Raw genomic sequence first — 21,534 nt, 5'->3', positions numbered from 1 at the left:
GCCTTCCAAGCCATAAATAACAGAGGGTTTTGCTCACCTACAAATATTAAGGCAGCTTATCAATGTTTAAGCCCTTTGTAATGGTTGCTAACATTTTAACCCAGGCAAATTGAGAATTTTTTCTTTCCTGTCTTCTTACATTGACAGAGTACACATTCATAAGATTCTATTATCAGATTTCATGGTATAAAGAGCAAGACATCACCTAAAGACTTGCCTGCTGCCTGGGAGGCCCCATTTTGAAAGATGCATCTGCTTTATGCTTTCTTTGTTTTGTTTTCTCTTAGTTATGGTTTCCATCCTACCTGTCCTGGCAGATGTAGCTGTGATTCCGTTCAGTCGGTGCAATGCTACAGGCTAACGGAGGTGCCATCAAGTCTTCCTCCCACCACCAAGAAGCTCTACATTAGCCACAGCAAAATTCAACACCTTCAGGTAACCATTCTATGGTCAAGTCACCACAATTTTATTCTTTAAGGCAGGGTGAAGAGCAAGTATGGGGTTGTGAAATTTGATTTAATCGATTAAAACTTAAAAGTGGTGGCTTTCAAGTTTGGACAGTTGTACTAACTGTCTGCTTGCCCTTTACTGCTGAGATGGGTATATATGCCTCTGGATATTTCTTTTTAGAGAAACAGTAAAAAATCATCAGAATCTATCATTAATGATAATTTATTTCAGTTTTTTTTTAAATTATGTTGTTGCAAAGTGAAAGTAAAGAAGTGGCTCTTTCATAACAAAGAGAGTTTGAGAGCAAATGACTATTTTCTGTTTCCAGGATTAAGAATGAGTGCTTTCAGGGGATAAAATTAGTTTTGTTTGTGTCATAAAAGCAGATGATCCTTAGGGCATTATAAGACTATCAAGATGAATCCAAGCATATAAAATTATTTATAACAGACCCTACATACCTGCCAGATAACAGGGGCTTTGTGGAAGCAACTACAGAGGAAATACATGTGTCTGTTTTGGCAGGTTATTGCAGTACTTGTTCTACAAACTTTTAATTCTGACTTGTATATTTATGCCTACCTATTCAGCATGCTGCAAAGAGTTCTAAGATTTGTCTGACTTTTGTAATATGAAGGAACTCTTGTTTTTGGCCTTTGATATTTTGAAAGGTATGGAGAGACAAGGGTTCTTATCCTAGTTTTCTCCCTACCTAGAGATATAATAATCTTAAACAAGCAGTTAAAAAAGATCTCTGGGCTTCACTTTTTAACCTTTGTGAAGTAAGAAGGTTGGGTTAGATTGGTGATCCCAGGCTCCTTTTACGTGGAAAATTCTATGGCTCTCTGATTTTGTCTTTACTAGTCACTGCTCTTCCCTCCTAGATCCAAATCTCAAGATAAGGAAGTAGATCTCTGTGATGGAAATGTGGAGATTCAGCAGGTGGATGTACTTTCCCTTCAAATACAGACACCATCCCCTTTAATTTGGTTAAGAAATGTTCATGTAGGTGTGCCTACACCTGGCGAGTTTAAAGTATGTGGCGTGGTATTTATTTCAAGGCTCAATAAGCAAAATCCCCTAGTCGACATGTTTACTCTCCTCTTGTGGTCTAGTAGCTTCTAATGCCAGAGAGCAAGTCTGACCCTGTCAGGTCTCAGCACTCAAGCAGGACAGCTGGTTAAAGGGCAAGATGCTTAAATATTTGTTCCGAGCGCCGGAGATGCCAAGACCCGGAGTGTCAACTAAGTCTGGTAATGATCCTACAGAGCCAATAAGATGAAATTATACCTTTCATCAAATTCAGTTGTTGAGTGAGTACATTTGTCATTGGTTTACTCTCACTGAATGGCAATATTGCCACTTCCCTGACTTTAACCCAGTTAATTGTCTCTTGGAAGGACAGATTCTGGTTGAGATATTGATAAAAGACAGGATTGTTTTCTGAAGGAGATAAAAAGCTCTAAGCAATAATACATCTCTTTTAAAAACCCTTAGGTTTTAAATGACCATTTTTTAGCTGTATTTGGTGAATACGATGTATATTCTGTCCATTTGTTTTGAACTATGGAATCAGGTGCCGGTATTTCAAGGAAAAAATACCTTAGAAACACCTTCAGATTAATAGCAATAGAAATTTTCTATATATGTATATACACATATGTATGTATATATGTATATATATGCACACACCATATACGAATGCATGTATACACATATTCATATATACATACATATATATTACAATAAAAATGTTTTGGGTTTTTTAAAATTTTATTTATTTATTCATGAGAGAGAGAGAGAGATTGGCAGAGACATAGGCAGAGGGAGAAGCAGGCTCCATGCAGGGAGCCCAATGTGGGATGCTATCCTGGGACCTCAGGATCACGCCCTGAGCTGAAGGGAGATGTTCAACCACTGAGCCACCAAGGCATCCCTAAAAATGTTTATTACTTATTAATATAATTTATGTTTGGGACTGTGAATGCTGTGTTTAAGACTAGGGATAAAGGTTGAAAAATTCACCGTTCCTGCCCTCAACAGATGAGTGTCTTTATTTATCCATTCATCTGTAAAACTTCCTGTTTGAGATGCATGCCATTGGGCTGTAACATTCCTTGCTTCTTCTTTTGTCTCATACTGTGCTTCAGCCTCTTCCCTCCCAGCTCCTGTCTTGCTCTCCATCCTGAATCCTGCATCTTGGTGCCATCAGGGTCCAATGCCCTAGCCTCACTATTCCTTGAGCTCATAAGAAAGTATTCATCTGTGTTTCCACTTCACCATAGCCGCCTACTTGGTGGTATCATAATCATTACACCTGAAACTCCTCCACTCAGAAACCTTGAAATCCTCCACTCTGTGGTCATTATTTTCTTTGCTTTCAGCTGCTATACTCTGTACTTCTCTTGCCAACTCATGGAAATTTCTAACCCTACATCTACCCATGTTTTCCTCAGATAATTAGTTTATTTCTTATCCATCTTCTTTCCCATCTCTTCCTTTTTTGAATCCTAAAATTAATTTTAACACCTATGCAGCAAAGTCTCAGTTTAGGGGATCATTTTCTCATGTTTTTCTTGTACCTGGATAGCCGGGTGCTGCTGGAGACGATCATACTAAGGTCTCTGACTTCATCTGGGTCTTCATTGTCACTCATCTGTCCTTTCAATTCTTCTTGGCCAGGTTTTCCTGTATTCCCTCAATGTCTTCCAAAACTTCAGTACACTTTGGGTTGTCTTCTCAATCTCTGCCATCCTCATTCTCACCCATGGTTGGCCTCCCATTTTCTTGACTAATCTGACAAAACTGAGGCCATTAGTCTTGATCTCCCTCAACTCCTACTCACTGTGTACTAGCTTATCTCCATTCAATTCTGCAAACTCTTTCCTCCAGACAGAGAGGATGAGATCTCCCTCTTTCTGCTCAAGGCAGCCTCCTACTCAGGCGCTGGAGTCCACTTTCCACACCTCTCCCTCGAGCTTGCTGCTTCATTCTCCTTACACCCATATCTTCAGTTGCTCTTTCTTTACTAGTGCCCTGTCCTAGCCTATACATAGGCTCCTTTCATTACAATAAAAATAAAATTATTTGGGGGCACTTGGGGGCTTAGTCAGTTGAGCATCTGATTCTTGATTTCAGCTCAGGTCATGATCTCAGGGTCATGGGAGTGAGCCTTGCCTCGGGGCTTGCACTCAGTGGGGAGTGTCTGCTTGAAATTCTCTCTCCCTCTATCTCCATCCCCCATACTGGTATTCTGTCTGTCTCTAAAGTAAATAAATAAATCTTTAAAATAAAATAATTGTAATTCTGTGTCTCTTCTTGCTATTATCTCTATTTACAAAATGCTGTAAAAGGGTAATCTATATTTACTGTTTCTACTTCTTTACCTCCTATTTATTCTTTAATTTACCACTGTCTGGCTTCTATCTACTCCATACAGTTAAAAAACTTCTCTCGGGGCACCTGGGTGGCTCAGTGTTTGAGCATCTGTCTTCGGCTCAGGGCATGATCCTGGGGTCCTGGGATTGAGTCCCGCATCGGGCTCCCTAGGAGGAGTCTGCTTCTCCCTCTGCCTGTGTCTCTGCCTCTCTCTGTGTGTCTCTCATGAATAAATAAATAAAATCTTTAAAAAAACAAAACAAAACACAACTTCTCTCTAGGACACTGATTCACTCCTATTTCTTGAAATTCTTCTTTTGCCTTCCATGACACCATACTTTTATGTCCTTATTATTCTTTTCTGGTAGTTCTTTTCTGCCATTTTGGTAGGTTTCTTTTCCTCTACTGCCCGTTATTTTTTTGGCTTCTCCAGGGAGACTCAGTCTTTAGCTATTCCATTTTTTACTATGTACACTCTCCTTAGGTGACTTCACTTTATATAAGTAATGATGGCTCCCATAACTGAGTTTCTAATTCATGCCTTTCCCCCATGTTTCAGACTTATCCAGCTGCCTACTGGAACTCTTCACATATGTATATGATCTCAAAATACCATGCCCTAACCTGAAGTCAATCTTTTCCCCTAAACCTGTGATCTCTTGTCACTGGCTTCTTTCACTTAAAATAATGCCCTCACGTTTCATCCATGTTGTAGCATAGGTCCAAATTTCCCTCCTTTTAAAGACTAAGTAATATTCCATTGTATGTATATACTACATTTTGTTTATCCATTCATCAGTTGATGAACACTTGGGTTTTTCCCTCTTTTTGGCTATTATGCTCCAAAGAACATTCATGTACAAGTATCTGTATGGACATATATTTTCATCTGTTTTGGGTATATACCTAAGAGTGGGATCTCTGGGTAATAGGGTAACTGTTTAATATTTGGAGGAACTGCCAGACTGTTTTCCAAAATGGCTCCATTGTTTTCCATCCCTAGAATAATATATGACACTTCCAGTTTCTCCACATGCTTGCAAACATTTCTTATCCTTTTTTTGGATCATAACCATCCTAGTGTCTGTTAATATCTCCTATGGTTTGACTTTCATATTCCTAGCGGTTAATAATGTTGAGCTCTTTTTCATGTGTTAACTGACCATTGGTGTATCTTCTTTGGGGGGAAATGTATGAATGCTTTGCCCATTTTTTTAATAGTACTAAATATTTATTTATTTTTAAAATAAATTTATTTTTTTATTGGTGTTCAATTTGCCAACATACAGAATCACACCCAGTGCTCATCCCAAGTGCCCCCCTCAGTGCCCGTCACCCATTCACCCCCACCCCCCGCCCTCCTCCCCTTCCACCACTCCTAGTTCATTTCCCAGAGTTAGGAGTCTTTATGTTCTATCTCCCTTTCTGATATTACCTACCCATTTCTTCTCCCTTCCCTACTATTCCCTTTCACTATTTTTTATATTCCTCAAATAAATGAGAACATATAATGTTTGTCCTTCTCCGATTGACTTATTTCACTCAGCATAATACCCTCCAGTTCCATACACGTTGAAGCAAATGGTGGGTATTTGTCATTTCTAATGGCTGAGTAATATTCCATTGTATACATAAACCACATCTTCTTTATCCATTCATCTTTCGATGGACACCGAGGCTCCTTCCACAGTTTGGCTATTGTGGACATTGCTTTTGCCCATTTTTTAAATTGGGTTGTACATATATACAAATCTCCTATCAGATATATTATTTGGGAGAATTTTCTTTCTATGGTTGATTGTTGTTGTTCATTTTCTTAATGGTGTCCTTCGAAGCGCAGAAGTTTTTAATTTTGACTAAGTCCCATTTACTCTTCTTTGTGTCATTTTTGCTTTTGGTGTCATATCTAAGATAACTTTTACCAAACCCAAGGCTGCAAAAATTTATGTCTGTATTTTCTTCTAAGAGTTTTACAGTTTGGCCTCTTACATTTAGAGGGCAAATAGGAGTGTCTTTATGATGGCAGTCAATTAAAATGATTGTGCTTTACAACTTTTGGTGAAGGAGAGAAACTACTTCAAGATTAAAAAGAATTGATCACCAAGTGGAGGGATTATGGATTATTTTTATATGCTCTCCATACTTGTCAGAATTTTAAAATTGTTTACAGAGAGTAAGTTTCGATGATCAGAAAAAAAGTTCCAACGTTGTTTTACAGACTCCTAACTGGCTTGGTGCACACAAGCCTGAGGCTGTAACTCTGAGGGTATTTCAGTTTCCTGTATACATTGGACTTATAAGGAGCCCAAGAAAGGTCTGTGGCCCTCTAATGCTGGCATCAGGGCCTACGCAAAAGAAATTAGAAACAAAGCCTTTCGTGGGGGAAGCCAGCAGGCCTTGCTTCTCTGCTCTACCTCATTTATTTGCCCTGCTTTTTTTTTTTCATTTTTCATTTTGTTGTAACTTTTATCTACATATATATTAGGTTCACTAAACTCTAGAAATGTATGGCTGGAATTATATTTGGCTAAACTTTCTAACCTAATCATTAACAGCAAGCCATACTTGCCTTGCTTTTTGAGCAACATTGAAAAAACTCACAGCAGCCTTAAGGTTAGCTGGAGGGCAAGAGCATCTCTTTCTACATCTCTTGAGCACAGCTCAGCTTAGTCCAGGGAAATGGAAAAACTGGTCCAGCAGAGTTATTTTCCTTTGTCAGCTCCATAAATTCAACTGTAAAGTTGGAAATCAGTGAGTATCCTCCCCACTGTTTGTGGTGCCAGAATTCTATATTCTTCTGCTAAATGCATGTCATTGCAATAAGGTTAGGATAAAAATATGTGTGTTGGGATAAGATCAATCTGGGCTGGAAGCTCAGCTTCTCCACTTGCTAGTAAGATATACTTGGCCCAATTATTTTACCTTCTCAAGCCTTAGCCTCCCTTTCTGAGAAGGGAATAATTATGTTTACACACAGGACTTCATAAAGATAAACATGGTGAATACTTAGAAAATGGTAGCCATGTTTTTAAGATTTTATTTTTAAGTTATCACTGCACCCAACATGGGGCGTGAAGTTTGATAATAGTAAGCTTGCAGGGTTATTAGAAAAATTAGTGAGCACCTGGGTGGCTCAGTGGCTGAGCATCTGCCTTTGGCTCAGGTCATGATCCCGGGGTCCTGGGATTCAGTCCCACATTGGGGTCCCCACAGGGAGCCTGCTTCTCCCTCTGACTATGTCTCTGCCTCTCTCTGTGTGTCTCTCATGAAGAAATAAATACGTTCTTAAAACAAAACAAAACAAAACAAGCCCTTCCCTTCCCTTCTTCCCAAAAGGAACTTGGCTTGTAATGATCTCAGGATCGCCCTCTGTCCATACCCTCCATTGTGCAAGAGCATGCACGTGCTTTATCTCAAATAAATAAAAATCTTTAAAAAGAGATAAGTCTTGCCTAGAAAGTCCTTCTTAGTAAAAACAAAACAAAACAAAACAAAAACCTAAAGCTCAAAACCTATAGGCTTTTATAGTCTTTGAAACAAAATAATCACGAAAGGAAAACAAATATTTGAATAATATGTACTCTTTTTGAGCAATATGAAGCTTATGCTAAAGTGAACCTATCCCCAGAAATAGTTTAAAATAATCCATTTAATCTATGACAACCCTTACCTCTTTTTAAATTACAATGATTTTTTAAAAAGATTTTATTTTTATTTATTCATGAGAGACAGAGGTAGAGACATAGGCAGAGGGAGAAGCAGGCTCCCCTGTGGGGCTCCATCCCAGGACCCTGAGATCATGACCTGAGCCAAAGGCAGATGCTCAACCACTGAGCCACCCAGGCATCCCAGGCAGGGTTTTAATCATGATGATTATATCACTAATGCTGATCAGAAATTTTCAGATTGACTTCTTTTTTTTTTTCAGATTGACTTCTAAGAGGTTAAAACTGTAATTAAGTCTTAGTTTGCTATCATGAGTGGGGGCAAATGACTTCATTTGGGGCTTGTGCTTTTCTTTTTTAACAATATAAAAAAAGCACTTGGGACTTGTAGATATTCAAGAAGTGCAAGAAAAATTGCTATTTTGGAACTAGGATTAGTTAATATATCTGATTAATTATTAAGAAAATATCACATGTTAGCAGCAGTACACAAACCAAGGCAGCTGCCAAAACTGTTATGAATAAAAACATTTGTTTATGGAAATTGTAACATGAGATTCTTCTAACAGTATCATAACAAAAAAGCTTTAAAATATACTGTAATTCACATCCTATGTCCTCCTAGGATAGAAATGCCTATAAGAGGTATGTGATGCCAAATTAACCCACTTTGAGTGGGTTGGTATTACAAAAGGGCTCAACATGCATAATTAAATCAATCATTTAAACACTGTAGATAGTAAGACATAAAATTGTGCATTGAAAATTTTATCTCAATTGAGTTCTAAAGCAGGTTGAAAATGTTGTGAATCTTTATCAAGCTAAAGGAAACCTGGGGCAATTTCTCTTTCTGCCCAGAGATGATTTTACTCTAGGAGCCAAATACTAAGGATTACATCATCCTAGAGAACATGTATATGGTGAGGTAGGAGGTTCACAGATATGTGGAAAGATAGGGGTGCTTGAACTTGCAACCTGTGGAGAAATAATATCAGATCTGATCATTTCTAAAATCTAGGAAAGGAGTAGCATTAGGTCTGGGATATATGCACGAATGGAATTTTTGCTCTACAGAGATGGAGACACATGTGTCCTATTACTTCATGGATCTTTTTCACCAGTGAGGCACAAATTGAGGGATAGGGAATAGGGAGCCTAGGCTAGTTTTTCAAACCATAACATAGTTGAAAATGTTTATCTGATAGGCCCATCCTAGTGATAGCAGTGTCTGGTTTTGACTTTTTGGCTTTTAATGCTTACAGTTTTTAAAAATGTAATTTATAACTTAAGAAATCTAAACAATACAAAATGAAGACAGTGAAGATCTCTTGTAGTTTACACTGTAGAATTAGCAACTGCTAATAGTTTGGTGAAAGATTTCCAGGCTGTTCCCATTCTGGGCTATTATAAGATGATGCCACAAAGAACATCCTATTGCATAAATCATTGTGCAACTTGTAAGTGCTTCCGTCTGGAAATAAACTTGCTGGGAGAGAGAATATGCAGCAAAAGTTGGCTATTATTATAGCCACCAATAATAGGTAAAAGTGCTTAACATATTATTGATATCTTACACTGTGAGCAGTCATAAATTAAAAATAGGACCTGGAGTACCAGGTTGGCTCAGTCAGTGGAGCATGTGACTCTTGATCCCGGGATCTTGAGTCCCATGTTGGGTGTAGAGATTACTTACAAAAAAATCTTAAAAAAGAAAAAAATAGTCAGGACCTGAGTCTCCATCCTTTTCCAAGAGATAATTTTAAATAGATCCTGAAGAGAAATCTGAAATATCATTAGTATTGAACAATAATATGTATTTTTTTCCACAATAACCTCAATTTACTGCTTTTCTCTCCTTATGACCCATCCCTTCCTTTTTTGTAGATGTCTAGCTTCACCAGAATGTTGGCTTTAGAAGATTTTATTCTGCTGGCCAGTGGAACGGAGTCAGTAGAAAATGACACTTTCAAAATGCTGAGTACCTTAAAGACCTTGGAACTCTGGAAAAATAAGTTAAGATGCGTCCCCAGTATTCTTCCAGCCAGTCTTGAAGTGTTAAAACTAAATGATAATTCAATAGATGTCCTGCATGGATCTGATTTTGAAGGACTGAAGAAATTAAAAATCCTTGAACTTAAAAACAATCTGATCTCTTCTCTCTCTCCCAGCTCACTCTCCTCTCTTGTGAGTTTACAAAGTTTGGTGCTAGATGGCAACAATATTGAATCCGTAGCTGGACCACTGGCACTCCCTCACCTGAGAAGTCTGAGCATGGAGAATAATAAACTGCATCTTATACCAGCTGGCTTCTTTACTTCCCTCCAGTCTCTGCAATTTCTCAGTTTCAGTGGTAACTTCCTGACTAAGATTCCCATCGATCTGCCCAAGTCTCTGCTCTCTTTAAAAATGGAGAGAAACCAGCTCAAAGTGGTAAGGTTTCGAGATATGAAACACTTGGAGAATCTTTCCCACCTTTATCTGTCAGAAAACTCACTCTCCTCCATCGATGGGGTACAGATACTTGCCAATTTAACTACTCTTGAGTTGTCTCAAAACCAGGTTCCAGTGTTGCCCCTCAGACTACCAGCAAGGCTACAAAAACTAGATATTAGCAATAATCTGATTCAGAGAGTTACAGTCCAAGACTTTCAGGACCTCCGAGACTTGAAACACTTATTTCTGGACAACAACGTTGTTAGCTTGTTCGAAGCTGGAGCCTTGCAGATGTGTTCCCAACTCTCCAACCTGGCCCTGGAGCAGAACCTGCTGTTGTCTATACCTTTAAGGTGAGTGGGGAGTTGTCATTTATGGTGATTGCTTTAAAAATTTTCTGAAGATTGGGCCAATTAAGCACATTATACAAACAAGAAAAATAGAGCAAATGTAAATGATCTGATTAAGGTGGTCCTAGGGTCCTAGGGCTAAGGGTAAAGGTTTTAGGCAGGGTTTTGGAATCTCCAGCCCTCTAACTAAATCATGCACTAACTTAATTTATCTTGCCTAGCAGATAAGACACCAACTGGTGAGATCTGTATTTGAAAATATGCAATGCTGCTTTGGTGAAGTCTGCTCAGAAATGTAACATGGATCCCCATGTTATTTCTTGTAAAAGTGTTTTGGTTTTTAAGTATGTGGCCTGGGACCCAACAACAGGCAGACTATACACGTGCTTAGCCTCTAGCCTAGCTAGGATATGAAAAAGAAATGAAGGGGAAATGTGGTAAGATATTTATATTTTTAAAAGCATTGAAATAGTAGTTAGGAAAAAATTATAAGTGCGTAGTCTAATCTTGAATTTATTTTTAATTATGTATTTGGGAACCTTGTATGCTTCTCATGTTGTGATCTTTAAAGGATTTAAATCTGTCTCTGCTTATTTCTCTATATGTCTGCCTGTGGGTACGTGAGTCCATTTGGGTTGGTCTTGCTTTGTGTTTTGGTTGCCTCTCTCATGAATACATGTGCATGCACACGCACACACGTGGACACAAACACACACCCTCATATGCTGACAATTTCTCTTTCCAAATATCCCTCTCTCTGTGCCAGGCCTCCTGTCCTGTTCCCTCACCCAGTCATAGTCTATAGCTAATGTTCATGTTGACATTAATTAATCCTTTTTTGTAAACCTTATTCCACGTTCTACATTTATGAAATAGAGAAATTAAAGCATGGCAGAAGAATAAAGCCCTGTTATTCTCTTAGAGAGTGTTGTTAATTTTACATGTCTATCAGTGGATTCATTTTCATTTTGGTGCTTTTTATAGAAAAAAAGGCACCTTGCTCTGTTGATTATCATCAAATTGCTCATGATTAATATACCAATTTCTGGCTTCTGTAGAATCTTATGGCACTGGATTTACTTATTTTCATTTTGTTATCAATGAGAAAGGGAAAAATTATCTTTGGTATGTACAGATGTTCACTTTTTCTAGTTGAAGAAAAAAGATGTTTCATTATACAGTGTGGTAACCCCACCCAATGCAAAACATGAAAAAGTGATTTTAATAATGGAAATCAGTATTTTAAAATATATGTTGATGGTTATTTGAAATTAACCAATTTCTTCTAATGCATAAGCATGTGCATATAATTAATGTACTTTACCAGGCACTTGGGATACCCCATGCAATAAAAAATAAAACTTCTTGTTCTATGCAGTTTAAATTCCAGCAGGGAAGTAGTAAAAATAAACATGATATGTGTAAGTATATAACATTTAGATGGTGTTAGGTGTTATAATTAGCAACAACAAAAAAGGGCAGGATTACCAGGTTCAGGAGAGTGGGGGTGGCTGGTTGTAATTTTAAATAGGGTAAGCATGGAGAACTCTCATGTAAGTGTAAGCTTTGAGCAAAAACTGGAAGGAGGTAAGGGATTTTGCTGTGAAGCTGTTTTGGGGGGAAAGTGTTTTAGACAGAACAGCCAATACAAAGGCCGTAAGGCAAAAACATGCCTGCAGTGTTCCAAGACTCTAATACTTGCTATTTCAGTAATTTCTCTACTATGTTTCAAGCCTTCTTTTATATCAGTATACACCCCTACTCCAAGAAAAAAAAAACATGTATAGAATAAAAATTCATAAAACAGGTTGGGGAGTGACTGTTATCATCAAGGATTCTCAGGGAGCTGTGACAGAGGTGGCAAAATTGTGAACGCGGTGGACTTCTCTATTCAGGTGGCTTTTAGAAAGCATTTGGTTGAGTAATCCTGCTAAGTTTAATGAGTAAAATGTAGCTTAATTATTTACTCCTGCCAGGGCATTTGCGTGTCTTAATAAGTGACTACAGAAAGCACAATGCTTTTGCCCAATGGAGTGTATAATAGAATTGCAAGCCTGAGCCAGCCATAATTCTCAAATTTGACTCCACATTACAATTATCTGGAGACCTTTAAAAGAGCATACTTATGCCCAGACTTCACTTCAAACCAATTAAAGCAGACACTCCAGGATTTGTGCCCAGGCATCAGTATTTTTAAAAAGCTCCCCAGATGAATTTCATGTGCAGCCAGGGTCAAGAAGTAATGGGCCAGAACGATGGGATAAGGGACATGAGATGAGAGTGGGTTTTTCCTATGAGGCTTCAATTAAGCAGCACAAGTGTCTTTTTTGTCAAAGAACTTGGCCAGCTCTGAGACCAATGTGTTCCCTGTAGAAAGTGATTTTTAAATTCCCCATCAGTCCCCCTCCCCCTCCCTGGCTTTTCTTTGAATTGGAAAGTAGGAATGGCCCACTTTCCAGGAGAGTTTTCCTGTGATTTTCTTCCCATAAGCATTAAAACACAATACTTAAAAAATTTTTTTTGACTCTTAACACTTTTATTTATGAGTTTAAAACAGTACACTTTTATTTGCATGAGTCTTATTCATACACAAAATTGTACTTTAAAATTCAGTTTCATATTAATAAACTAGAAACACAGGCAACCTGTTGCTGCTGGCTAATGTAACCTAACTTGTTGCTAGTTCCTAGCTGTGTATCCTACCACAAATCACAAATCCCTTCTTTTGCCTACCATCTTCCATTCTACATTTCACCAAGGAAATAATAGTAGATGGCTTTAGGTATACATATGTTCAGATATCTACTGCATTTTGCCTCAATATGCTAATTGAGATGTGTTATTCCCCATTACTTCTTACAACAATCCTGTGAATGTAGGCATATTTTCTTAACAATTATTTTATGGATTAGAACATTCAGATTAGGAGGTATCAAGACATTTCTCAAAATCACATCATCAGTAAGTGGAGGAGTCAGGATTAAACATGGTAGTCTAACTCCAGAGCCAGGGAATTTTAGCCACCACGCAATCACTTGCCCCTGAGATTTACTCTGTCATGAACAATGCGCTGTACTACTTCAAAACTTAGAACCCCCAAGACCTTGGTTTCACTTATGCTGTTTCATTCTTATTTTTCCAATCTCTAGCTCAGTGAACAAAGTTGCATTGTTTTTTTCTTTATCCACAATTTGGATAATTCAAATCCAGAATAGTTTTCTTTTCTTTTCTTTTCTTTTTGAGATTTTATTTATTTATTCATAGAGACAGAGAGAGAGAGGCTGAGAGAGAGGCGGAGAGAGAAGCAGGCTCCATGCAGAGAGCCCGACATGGGACTCCATCCAGGGTCTCCAGGATCACGCCCTCGGCTGCAGGCGGCGCTAAACCACTGCGCCACCGGGGCTGCCCCAGAATAGTTTTCTGCAACCCAACAGAGGCATAGCATTTATCTTACTTATACTCAGGTGCCATCTACTGGTAAAATGGAGTGTACCCCATTTTACTCTAAAAAGCAACAGACCCGGAGAACAAATAGCATTTTTAGAAGCATGTTTGTCTTAAAATCAGGGATACTTTTTAATGTAAAACAGACATATAAAGACAAATTATATCAAAGCCACAAATCAGGACATTGGTGATTTCTCTTACAATGTCATTTTGATTATAATGCCCACAGATATATGAAAGGGAAAAAAAAGGAAGGACGAACGGTATAAATTTTGGCTCTGCAGCCTAGAACTGATCATTGTATTTGTTTAAAAGAAAACTTGGCTTTTCATTTTCATTAGTTAACCTTTATTATGTGATTTATGTGTACTGGGCACTTTCATCTATAGAGTGGAAAATCAGAAGCTTTAAACTAAATAACTTAACGGAAATCATGTACCGGTATGTTAGTATGTGCACAAAATTATCTTATCTTGTGGACTGACTTCATATTGAATTTAACTATCAGTCTGTTAAAATGTATGAAGTGATTTTCCCTCAGAAATTAATCTACTTTTTAAGGTAAATTTTGTTCCACCAAAGGAGATGTCACTTTAAATGAACAAGACTTTAAAATACTCAAAGCACAAATACTTATGAATGTATGTGCACTTGTAGAGATTAGTATACAAATATAAAGTATACAATCATCATATGACTGGGATCACAACAATAAATTTCACTGAATACTAAAAGTCATGAATGTAAATTCAGTGCATTCACACGCTATGAAAATAGGATCTGGATGGTATTACAAGGGCTTCCTTTTTTTTCTATAAAAATTTCCCACTTCTTATACTTCACAAACAGAATAGCACTTAATATGGAGCAGTTGAGTAACAGAAAAATTTTCAGTTTCACAATTGTGATTCTTTTTTTACTTTTTATCAATCGGCCTTAATATGACATTTTTCAAATTGGTATCCACAGTTTAAAAAAGGTTTTTCCTGATTATAAAGCAATACTCGTTCAAGGTTGAAAACTCTGCTGAAAAATGAAAAATCATTCATAATTGCTCAACCAGAACCTATGTCTAGACTTAATTTGTTTTTATGTATTTGGGATCATTCCATTTTGTTTTCTCTTTTTTCTATTTAACATTACAGAGCATTTTTCTTTCCCTTTTCCACTTTTTCCAAGTGTTACAATGGACCCAAGGGATCTTAATTTATTCAGTGTGTTGTAATCATTTAAAGTTGCTTGTCTTTTTTGATTTTCAAATTGTTCCAAATTTGCCTAGTGGGAACCTCTCCAAGCTGGTCCCTGTGTTCACCAGACAGGATTCCATTAGTTCTCTTTTTAAAAAATTGTGGTAAAAGACACATAAAATTTACTTAACCATTTTTAGCTGTACAATGCAGTATTGTTAAGTATCTTCATATTGTTGTGCAATTGGTTTCTCCGGAACTTTTTCATTTTGCAAAACTGAAACTCCACGCTCATTAAACAACTCCCCATTTCCCCCTCCCCCAGCCCCTGACAACCACTATTATACTTTCTGTTTCTAAGAATTTGACTGCTCTAGATATGTCATATAAGTGGAATTATAGCAGTTGTCTTTTTTGTGATTTTCACTTAGCATAATGTCCTCAAGGTTTATCCATGTCTGAGCCAGAATTTCCTTCCTTTTTAAGGCTAATTATTTCATTGTGTATACATATTGTATTTTGCTTATCCATTTATCCATCAATGTACACTCAGATTGCTTTCACATTTTAGCTATTGTAAATTCAATATAGGTGAACAACGTATATAATAATTCATAAATGTGTATGTATATAATGTATAGTGTATAACGTTATTTAATATGTAAATACCTCTTTGGGACCAATCATGCTTTCAGTTCTTCTGTATATATATATATATATATATATATATATATATATATATATATATACCCAGAAGTGGAATTGCTGGATTATGTGGTGATTCTATTTTTAAGTTTTGGGGGAAGAATCCTCATTCTGTTTTTCATAGCGACTGTACCATTTTACATCCCCCCCCCCCAACAGCACACAAGGGCTCCAATTTCTCCACCTCTTCATCAACACTTACTATTTTCTGGATTTTCGCTAGCAGCCATCCTGACAGATGTTTCATTAATCTTTGAACATGCTATTGCATTCTGGCTCAGACGTGCTAGCTTACCTTGCCTCAGACATAAAATCAGTCATTTCTCTGAGAAGCCTTGCTTCTTTTAAGGGGAAATTGGAATTCTGAAATTAAGAGCTGAGTGCTCAGTGTGTTTATGCTATTGGAGTAGGATTGCCATTAGGATGTAATATTCTTCTAGATCCTTCTAGTATGTGGAACTAGAAAAAATATTTTTTAAAGTTATGAATTCACATTAACATATCCAATTCATATTGAACATTAGAGGGTTTTTCTTATTTTATATTTGTATCTTTTCTTTTACAATGAATTGTTGGTTTGTTTTTCTTTTATTTTTTTAAGATTTTATTTATTTATTCATGAGAGACACAGAGAGAGAGGCAGAGGCACACGCCAAGGGAGAAGCAGGCCCGACGCAGGGAGCCCGACACGGGACTTGACCCTGGGTCTCCAGGATCACGCCCTGGGCCAAAGGCAGACGCTCAACTGCTGAGCCACCCAGGCACCCATTGGTTTGTTTCTAATGATATGGATATAGTTATTTGTTTGTTTTTATCTTAGAGTATTCATTAAAAAGGCTTCAAAATTTCATTACTAACAGCAGTATGAATAATAAATGTGCTGAGAGAAATTTCCTTGCAGATCCTTTTGTCCTTAGTGTCTAAGGCTTAGATATTCCACTAAGGATATATAGTCAGAGTACTTTTTTTTTCCTTTATGTGATTATGTACTAACATTAACATTTGATTAATTAATTAGATATGTTTGTTTCTGTATATGTTCAATTTTAGGGCTCGATTTTGTTTTACCTTATTTGTTTTGTGAACGTGTTATCTTATCTTTCCCCAATATAAGCAAATATATGGACATGTATTCTTATTTCCTTCTTACACAAAAACTGACGTACTATACATTCTGTTCTACTTCTTGCTTTTTTTTCCCTTTAGCAATACTTTCTGGAAATCCTTTTATGATAATTCTTAGGGATGAACCCCTTTCTTTTGTTAAGGTGGCATAGTAGTTTTTTACTGTTGTACTGTGTTGTTTCCAATCTCTTTTATTAGAAATAATACCATAACAAGTGCACATGTGCTGTTCTATCTCTGTCAAGTCTTATCTTCAGAGTATATACTTAGAAGTGAGATTGCCCGGTGGACGGGTAAATGCACAAGTTATCTCATTAGGCTTTGCTAAATCCTCCTCCAAAGGGGCTATGCCATTTTAGTGTCCTACCAAGCTATGTATGAGAATGTCTGTTTCTTTACAGCTTTAACCACAGAATGCTAAGGATTAAGATTTTTTCCAATCTCGTAGGTGAGAAATGACATCTCTGTGTGGTTTTATTTTTCATTTCCCTATTCTGAATATGGTTGAAGATGTAAGGGCTTTGCTTTTTTGTGTATGTGGACTTCCATTCATGCCTTTTGCCCATTTTTCAGCCTCATTTTAAAACTTTTTCTTCTCACCTTTTAGGAGTCCTTTACATATTAGGGAAATTAGCTCTATGTCTGGATTATAAAGTGCAGATATTTTCCCCAGTTTATCCTTTATCTTTTGACTTTGCGTGTCTTTTACCATATACCCTTTCTTTTAAAAATTATTTCTAATGTAGTTGATTCATTGATCTTTTATAGCTTCTGGATTTTCATGCCATAGTTAGGAAAGCTTTCTCATAGAATTAGTATTTTAAAAATTGTTTAAATATATTATTTTTATTGTCACCTAAATAGTCTATTATCTCTTAATTTCTATATTAGTGGAAATTAGTCTCTATCCTTTTTTTTTTGCTGGCATAAATATAACTCAATATGTGACAAACATATTTGTTAATAATTCTCTAATTCTTCTACTATTTCCTAGGTTGAAAGGCATGTCTGATATTTGGCAAATTTGGTACACGTTACCAAATTATTTCCAAAGTGGTACCAAGTTACACTCCCACCAATAGAGGTTAAGTTCTTATCTCACAACACCTTCAGCAGCAATAAATTTCAAAGTTCAAAACCAAAACCATGCTCTAATTTCATACATAAAACATTGCATCATTTTTTCATTGCCCTTTATATTCATGAAGAACCACACTTTCACATTTTTATTCGATGCTTTGACTTCTCTTATAAATTGTGGATTCATGGCCTTTGCCAAGTAAAAGGTTCGCAACTTTTTTCTCATCGATTTGTTTATGATCCTATTTAACAAGAAAAGAAATGGAAGAGTTTTATTGGCTAGGAACCGGGAAACTCAAGGGTTAGATAATAAGACCTCTGCCAAAGGTTAAAGACCTATATACATAGGACTGAATTTTTCAAAACGGAGCTTGTTTTCTAGCTTCCGCCAGGACACAATGGACCAGAAAAGGCTGGTGCTGCTCAATGTGAGTTGCTTTAGTAGATATGGGATGGTGGTCATGGCTTCCTCTCCCATCCTATTTCCATGTTTTTGCAGGCTTCCAGGAACCTTAGCCCGGCTGGACCTAAAAGGCAATGCCATCCAGGATATTGCTGAGAGGGAGCTCAAGGATCTAAAGCAGCTTCAGGTTCTAAACCTTAGGAACAACAAGATTTCTGCCCTAGACCTCAAGGTCTTGGAGGGTTTGCCTCGCCTCAGACATCTGTATCTGGATGGAAATCCATGGAATTGCACCTGCAGTCTCATAAGAGCGAGGGAGATCCTGAAGGCCAAGGGCACGGATGTGAGGGGAGGACAATGTGCTGCACCAGCTGAACGGCAAGGGGAGAGCTGGATGTCCTCCAAGAAGATCATGAGGCAATGTGAGCATCATTTACATCTGACAGAGAAAAACAAAGAGTCCAAAAAGAAATCAAAACCAGAAGAACACTCCAGCCTCAGAATCAACATGGATGATGATTATTATGATTATGAAATAGATTAAGTATGAGCTTGTTTACAGTTTAGATAAAGTTTTTCTTTTAAATAGGCTTCATTTTAGAGCTGTTTTAGATTCATAGCAAAATTGAGAGCAAGGTAAAGAGATTTCCCCATATACCTCCTACTTCTGCACATGCATGGCCTCCCACATTGGAAAACCCCCCTTCAGAGTGGGAGATTTATTACAATTGATGCGCCTGCACTGACACATCATCATCACCTAAAGTCCATAGTTTACACTAGGGTTCACTCTTGGTGAAGTACATTCTGGGGATTTGGACAAATATATGGTGACATGTATCTATCATTGTAGTATCACACAGAATAGTTGCACTGTTTTGAACATACTCCACAAAAGTTTTTTAGTGTTCAATCTCTTAAGCAAAAATATACAATAAATTTAGATATGTAGGACTCTTTTTTTGTAAGTTTTTCTTGTTTCTGTTTTTTTTTTTTAAAGAATGAAATGAAAGTTGAGGTGGGGAGGAAAGGAGAAAGAGATAATGGTAAAAAGATGTAAGATTCCTTCCACTTAAAAAGTAATTTGTATTTGATACTGAAATCTACACAAATAATATCAAATAAAATTGCCATCTGGTTAGCTTCCTGCAAATAGAGTTGTTCATTTTATCATGTAAAGTGATGACTTTTGTGTATGAAGCTGGTGCCTACAGGCCTACACTACAGGCTTTGGACTCCCACTTAAGCAAGAAAAAATGGACTTGGAAAGAATGGGACTTGCTCACAGAATCAAAGGAAAAGCTGCAGAATCTGGAAAGAACAGGGTTGGAACTGCTTCAGGGTCCCAGAAAGAACACTGTGTTGGAGAGGCCCTTAGCTTCTTCAACCTTCTCGGTGCAGAATGAAGAGCCTCCACTATTATGTGTTAGCTTCCCTCTTCTCAACATTCATATCATCAGAAGGAGAGACCAGTTGGCCTAACTTGGGTCATATATTCACCCTTGGCTAAGGGACAATAGTATTGTCTGACAGTCTTACCAAGACCAAGGGGAAACCAGAAAAGGAAATGTAAATTGGCATCTTATATACTATGATGTCCCTGCAATGACCTTGAAGAGTTGTATTGTGAGTTATATTCAATGTTCCCTGAGCCCACCGAAATCCCCAAACTCCCTTCCTTTTGATGAAATGTGTACTTTTGAGAGTTGCCTGTCTGGGGATAGAGATGGGACTATAGAATACATTTTTTCTATTAATCTACTTGTAAATATGATCTACTAGCATGTAAATCTGAAATCCCATCTAAATTGGCTTCTTTTCTAATTAGTAAGATTTATCTGTTGCAGTATTTGTTTTACAAAGTTTTCCAACAAAATGCTCCTAAAGGAAGAGAAAGAGTAGTGATTGAGCATATGAGTAATATGCCCACCAGAAGCTTGAGCTTTTTCTACAGTGTCATGACTTAAAATTTTACTCAGAATTTGTATTACTTGCTTTGTGTCCACATTTTCTTCTCCCCAAATTTTTATGAAATTGACATTCCTGGAAAAGGAGTCCTATTTTTACAGTGGCTACTAGTACTCCCTGGCACACTGACAGGTATCTCAACTACCAAAACACAGAAGTACAGAAATAAGGGAACTTATACATGTTTTTTTCTGGTTATTGTGTGGGTTTCAACTCTTGTAATGTGTCAGACCTACAATTCTAAGAAAAACCAATGATTTGTGATATGTAATAAATTATCCCCACTGCCGTTGCCTGAGTATTGATAACCAGAATTCCCAAATTGTGAGGTCCTTGAGAAGGAATCTAGTCTTTTACAGGTGTGAGAATGCAGTCTCATAGGGGTAAAGTCACGGTCAGGTTCATATGCATAGAAAGTGGCAGAACTGGTACCTGACTGTATCTGGGCGTTCTACCTCTGTCCAGTACTCCTTCTACCATAGCATTTGCTGTGAGATTCACTCAGGACGCTCTACTCACAATGTCCAGGATAGTAAAATATTCCATAAAGCATGGGAATTCATCTGCTTTGGCAGCCATAGCAAAACCACAGGCTGGGTGCTTAAGCAACAGAAATTTATTTTCTCACAGTTCTAGAGGCTAGAAAGCTCTAGACTGAGATGTCATCAGGGTTGGTTTCTGGGGAGGCCCCTGTTCCTGGCTTGGAGACCGCTGACTTCTTGCTATGTCCTCACATGGCCTTTCCTCTGTGTGTGGGTGTGTGCATGCATGGAAAAAGATCTTTGGTGTCTCTTCTTCTTTTTTTTTTTTTAAGATTTTATTTATTTATTCATGAGAGGTGCGCGCGCATGCACTCACACACACACACACACATACATTGAGAGGTAGAAGCAGGCTCCACACAGGAACCATGATCCCGGGACTCCAGGATCATGCCCTGGGCTGAAGGCAGGCGCCGAACTGCTGAGCCACCCAGGGATCCCTGATGTCTCTTCTTCTTATGAGGATACCAGTCCTATTGGATTAGGGCCCCATGCTCATGACCTCATTTAATGTTCATTACCCGCCTAAGTCTTATCTCCAAGTACAATCGCATTGGCGGTTAGGGCTTAACATAAGAAATTTGGGGGACATGATTCAGTCCACAACAATATATATATGTATGCACACATGTATCCATCTACATACTTACCTACCTACCTACCTATACTGTCTATCTCAATTTTGGGCTCTTCACTAAGTTTATTAATAAATTTACAAAAAAAAAAAATAAGAAAAGGCAAAGGCAGGGGAGGACAAAATAGAAAAGGATAAGGAAATTTTAATGCCCAGTTATCACACAT

The 21,534-nt window shown here is 37.5% G+C and overlaps 1 protein-coding gene across 1 annotated transcript; it reads left to right on the top strand.

Annotated features, from left to right (window-relative positions):
* The first annotated feature begins 246 nt into the window (after positions 1 to 246).
* Positions 247 to 20,480, top strand: LOC112922645 (nephrocan-like). Its single transcript, XM_026002293.2, has 3 exons — positions 247 to 435; positions 9,378 to 10,279; positions 18,320 to 20,480. Exons 1-3 carry the CDS (start codon positions 247 to 249, stop codon positions 18,765 to 18,767), a joined length of 1,539 nt encoding a protein of 512 aa, XP_025858078.1. The 3' UTR covers positions 18,768 to 20,480.
* The last annotated feature ends 1,054 nt before the right edge of the window (positions 20,481 to 21,534 follow it).

This window comes from Vulpes vulpes, chromosome 1 (assembly GCF_048418805.1).
Source record: "Vulpes vulpes isolate BD-2025 chromosome 1, VulVul3, whole genome shotgun sequence".
In the NCBI taxonomy this organism is placed as follows: Eukaryota; Metazoa; Chordata; class Mammalia; order Carnivora; family Canidae; genus Vulpes; species Vulpes vulpes.
Note: the sequence above shows the minus strand (reverse complement) of the source record. Positions and strands in the feature narration are given on the sequence as shown.

Coding starts and splice junctions, on each gene's coding strand:
- LOC112922645 (XM_026002293.2), top strand. CDS start 247: ATGCATCTGCTTTATGCTTTCTTTGTTTTGTTTTCTCTTAGTTATGGT. Junction 436..9,377: donor GCAAAATTCAACACCTTCAG/GTAACCATTCTA, acceptor CCTTTTTTGTAG/ATGTCTAGCTTCACCAGAAT. Junction 10,280..18,319: donor CTGTTGTCTATACCTTTAAG/GTGAGTGGGGAG, acceptor ATGTTTTTGCAG/GCTTCCAGGAACCTTAGCCC.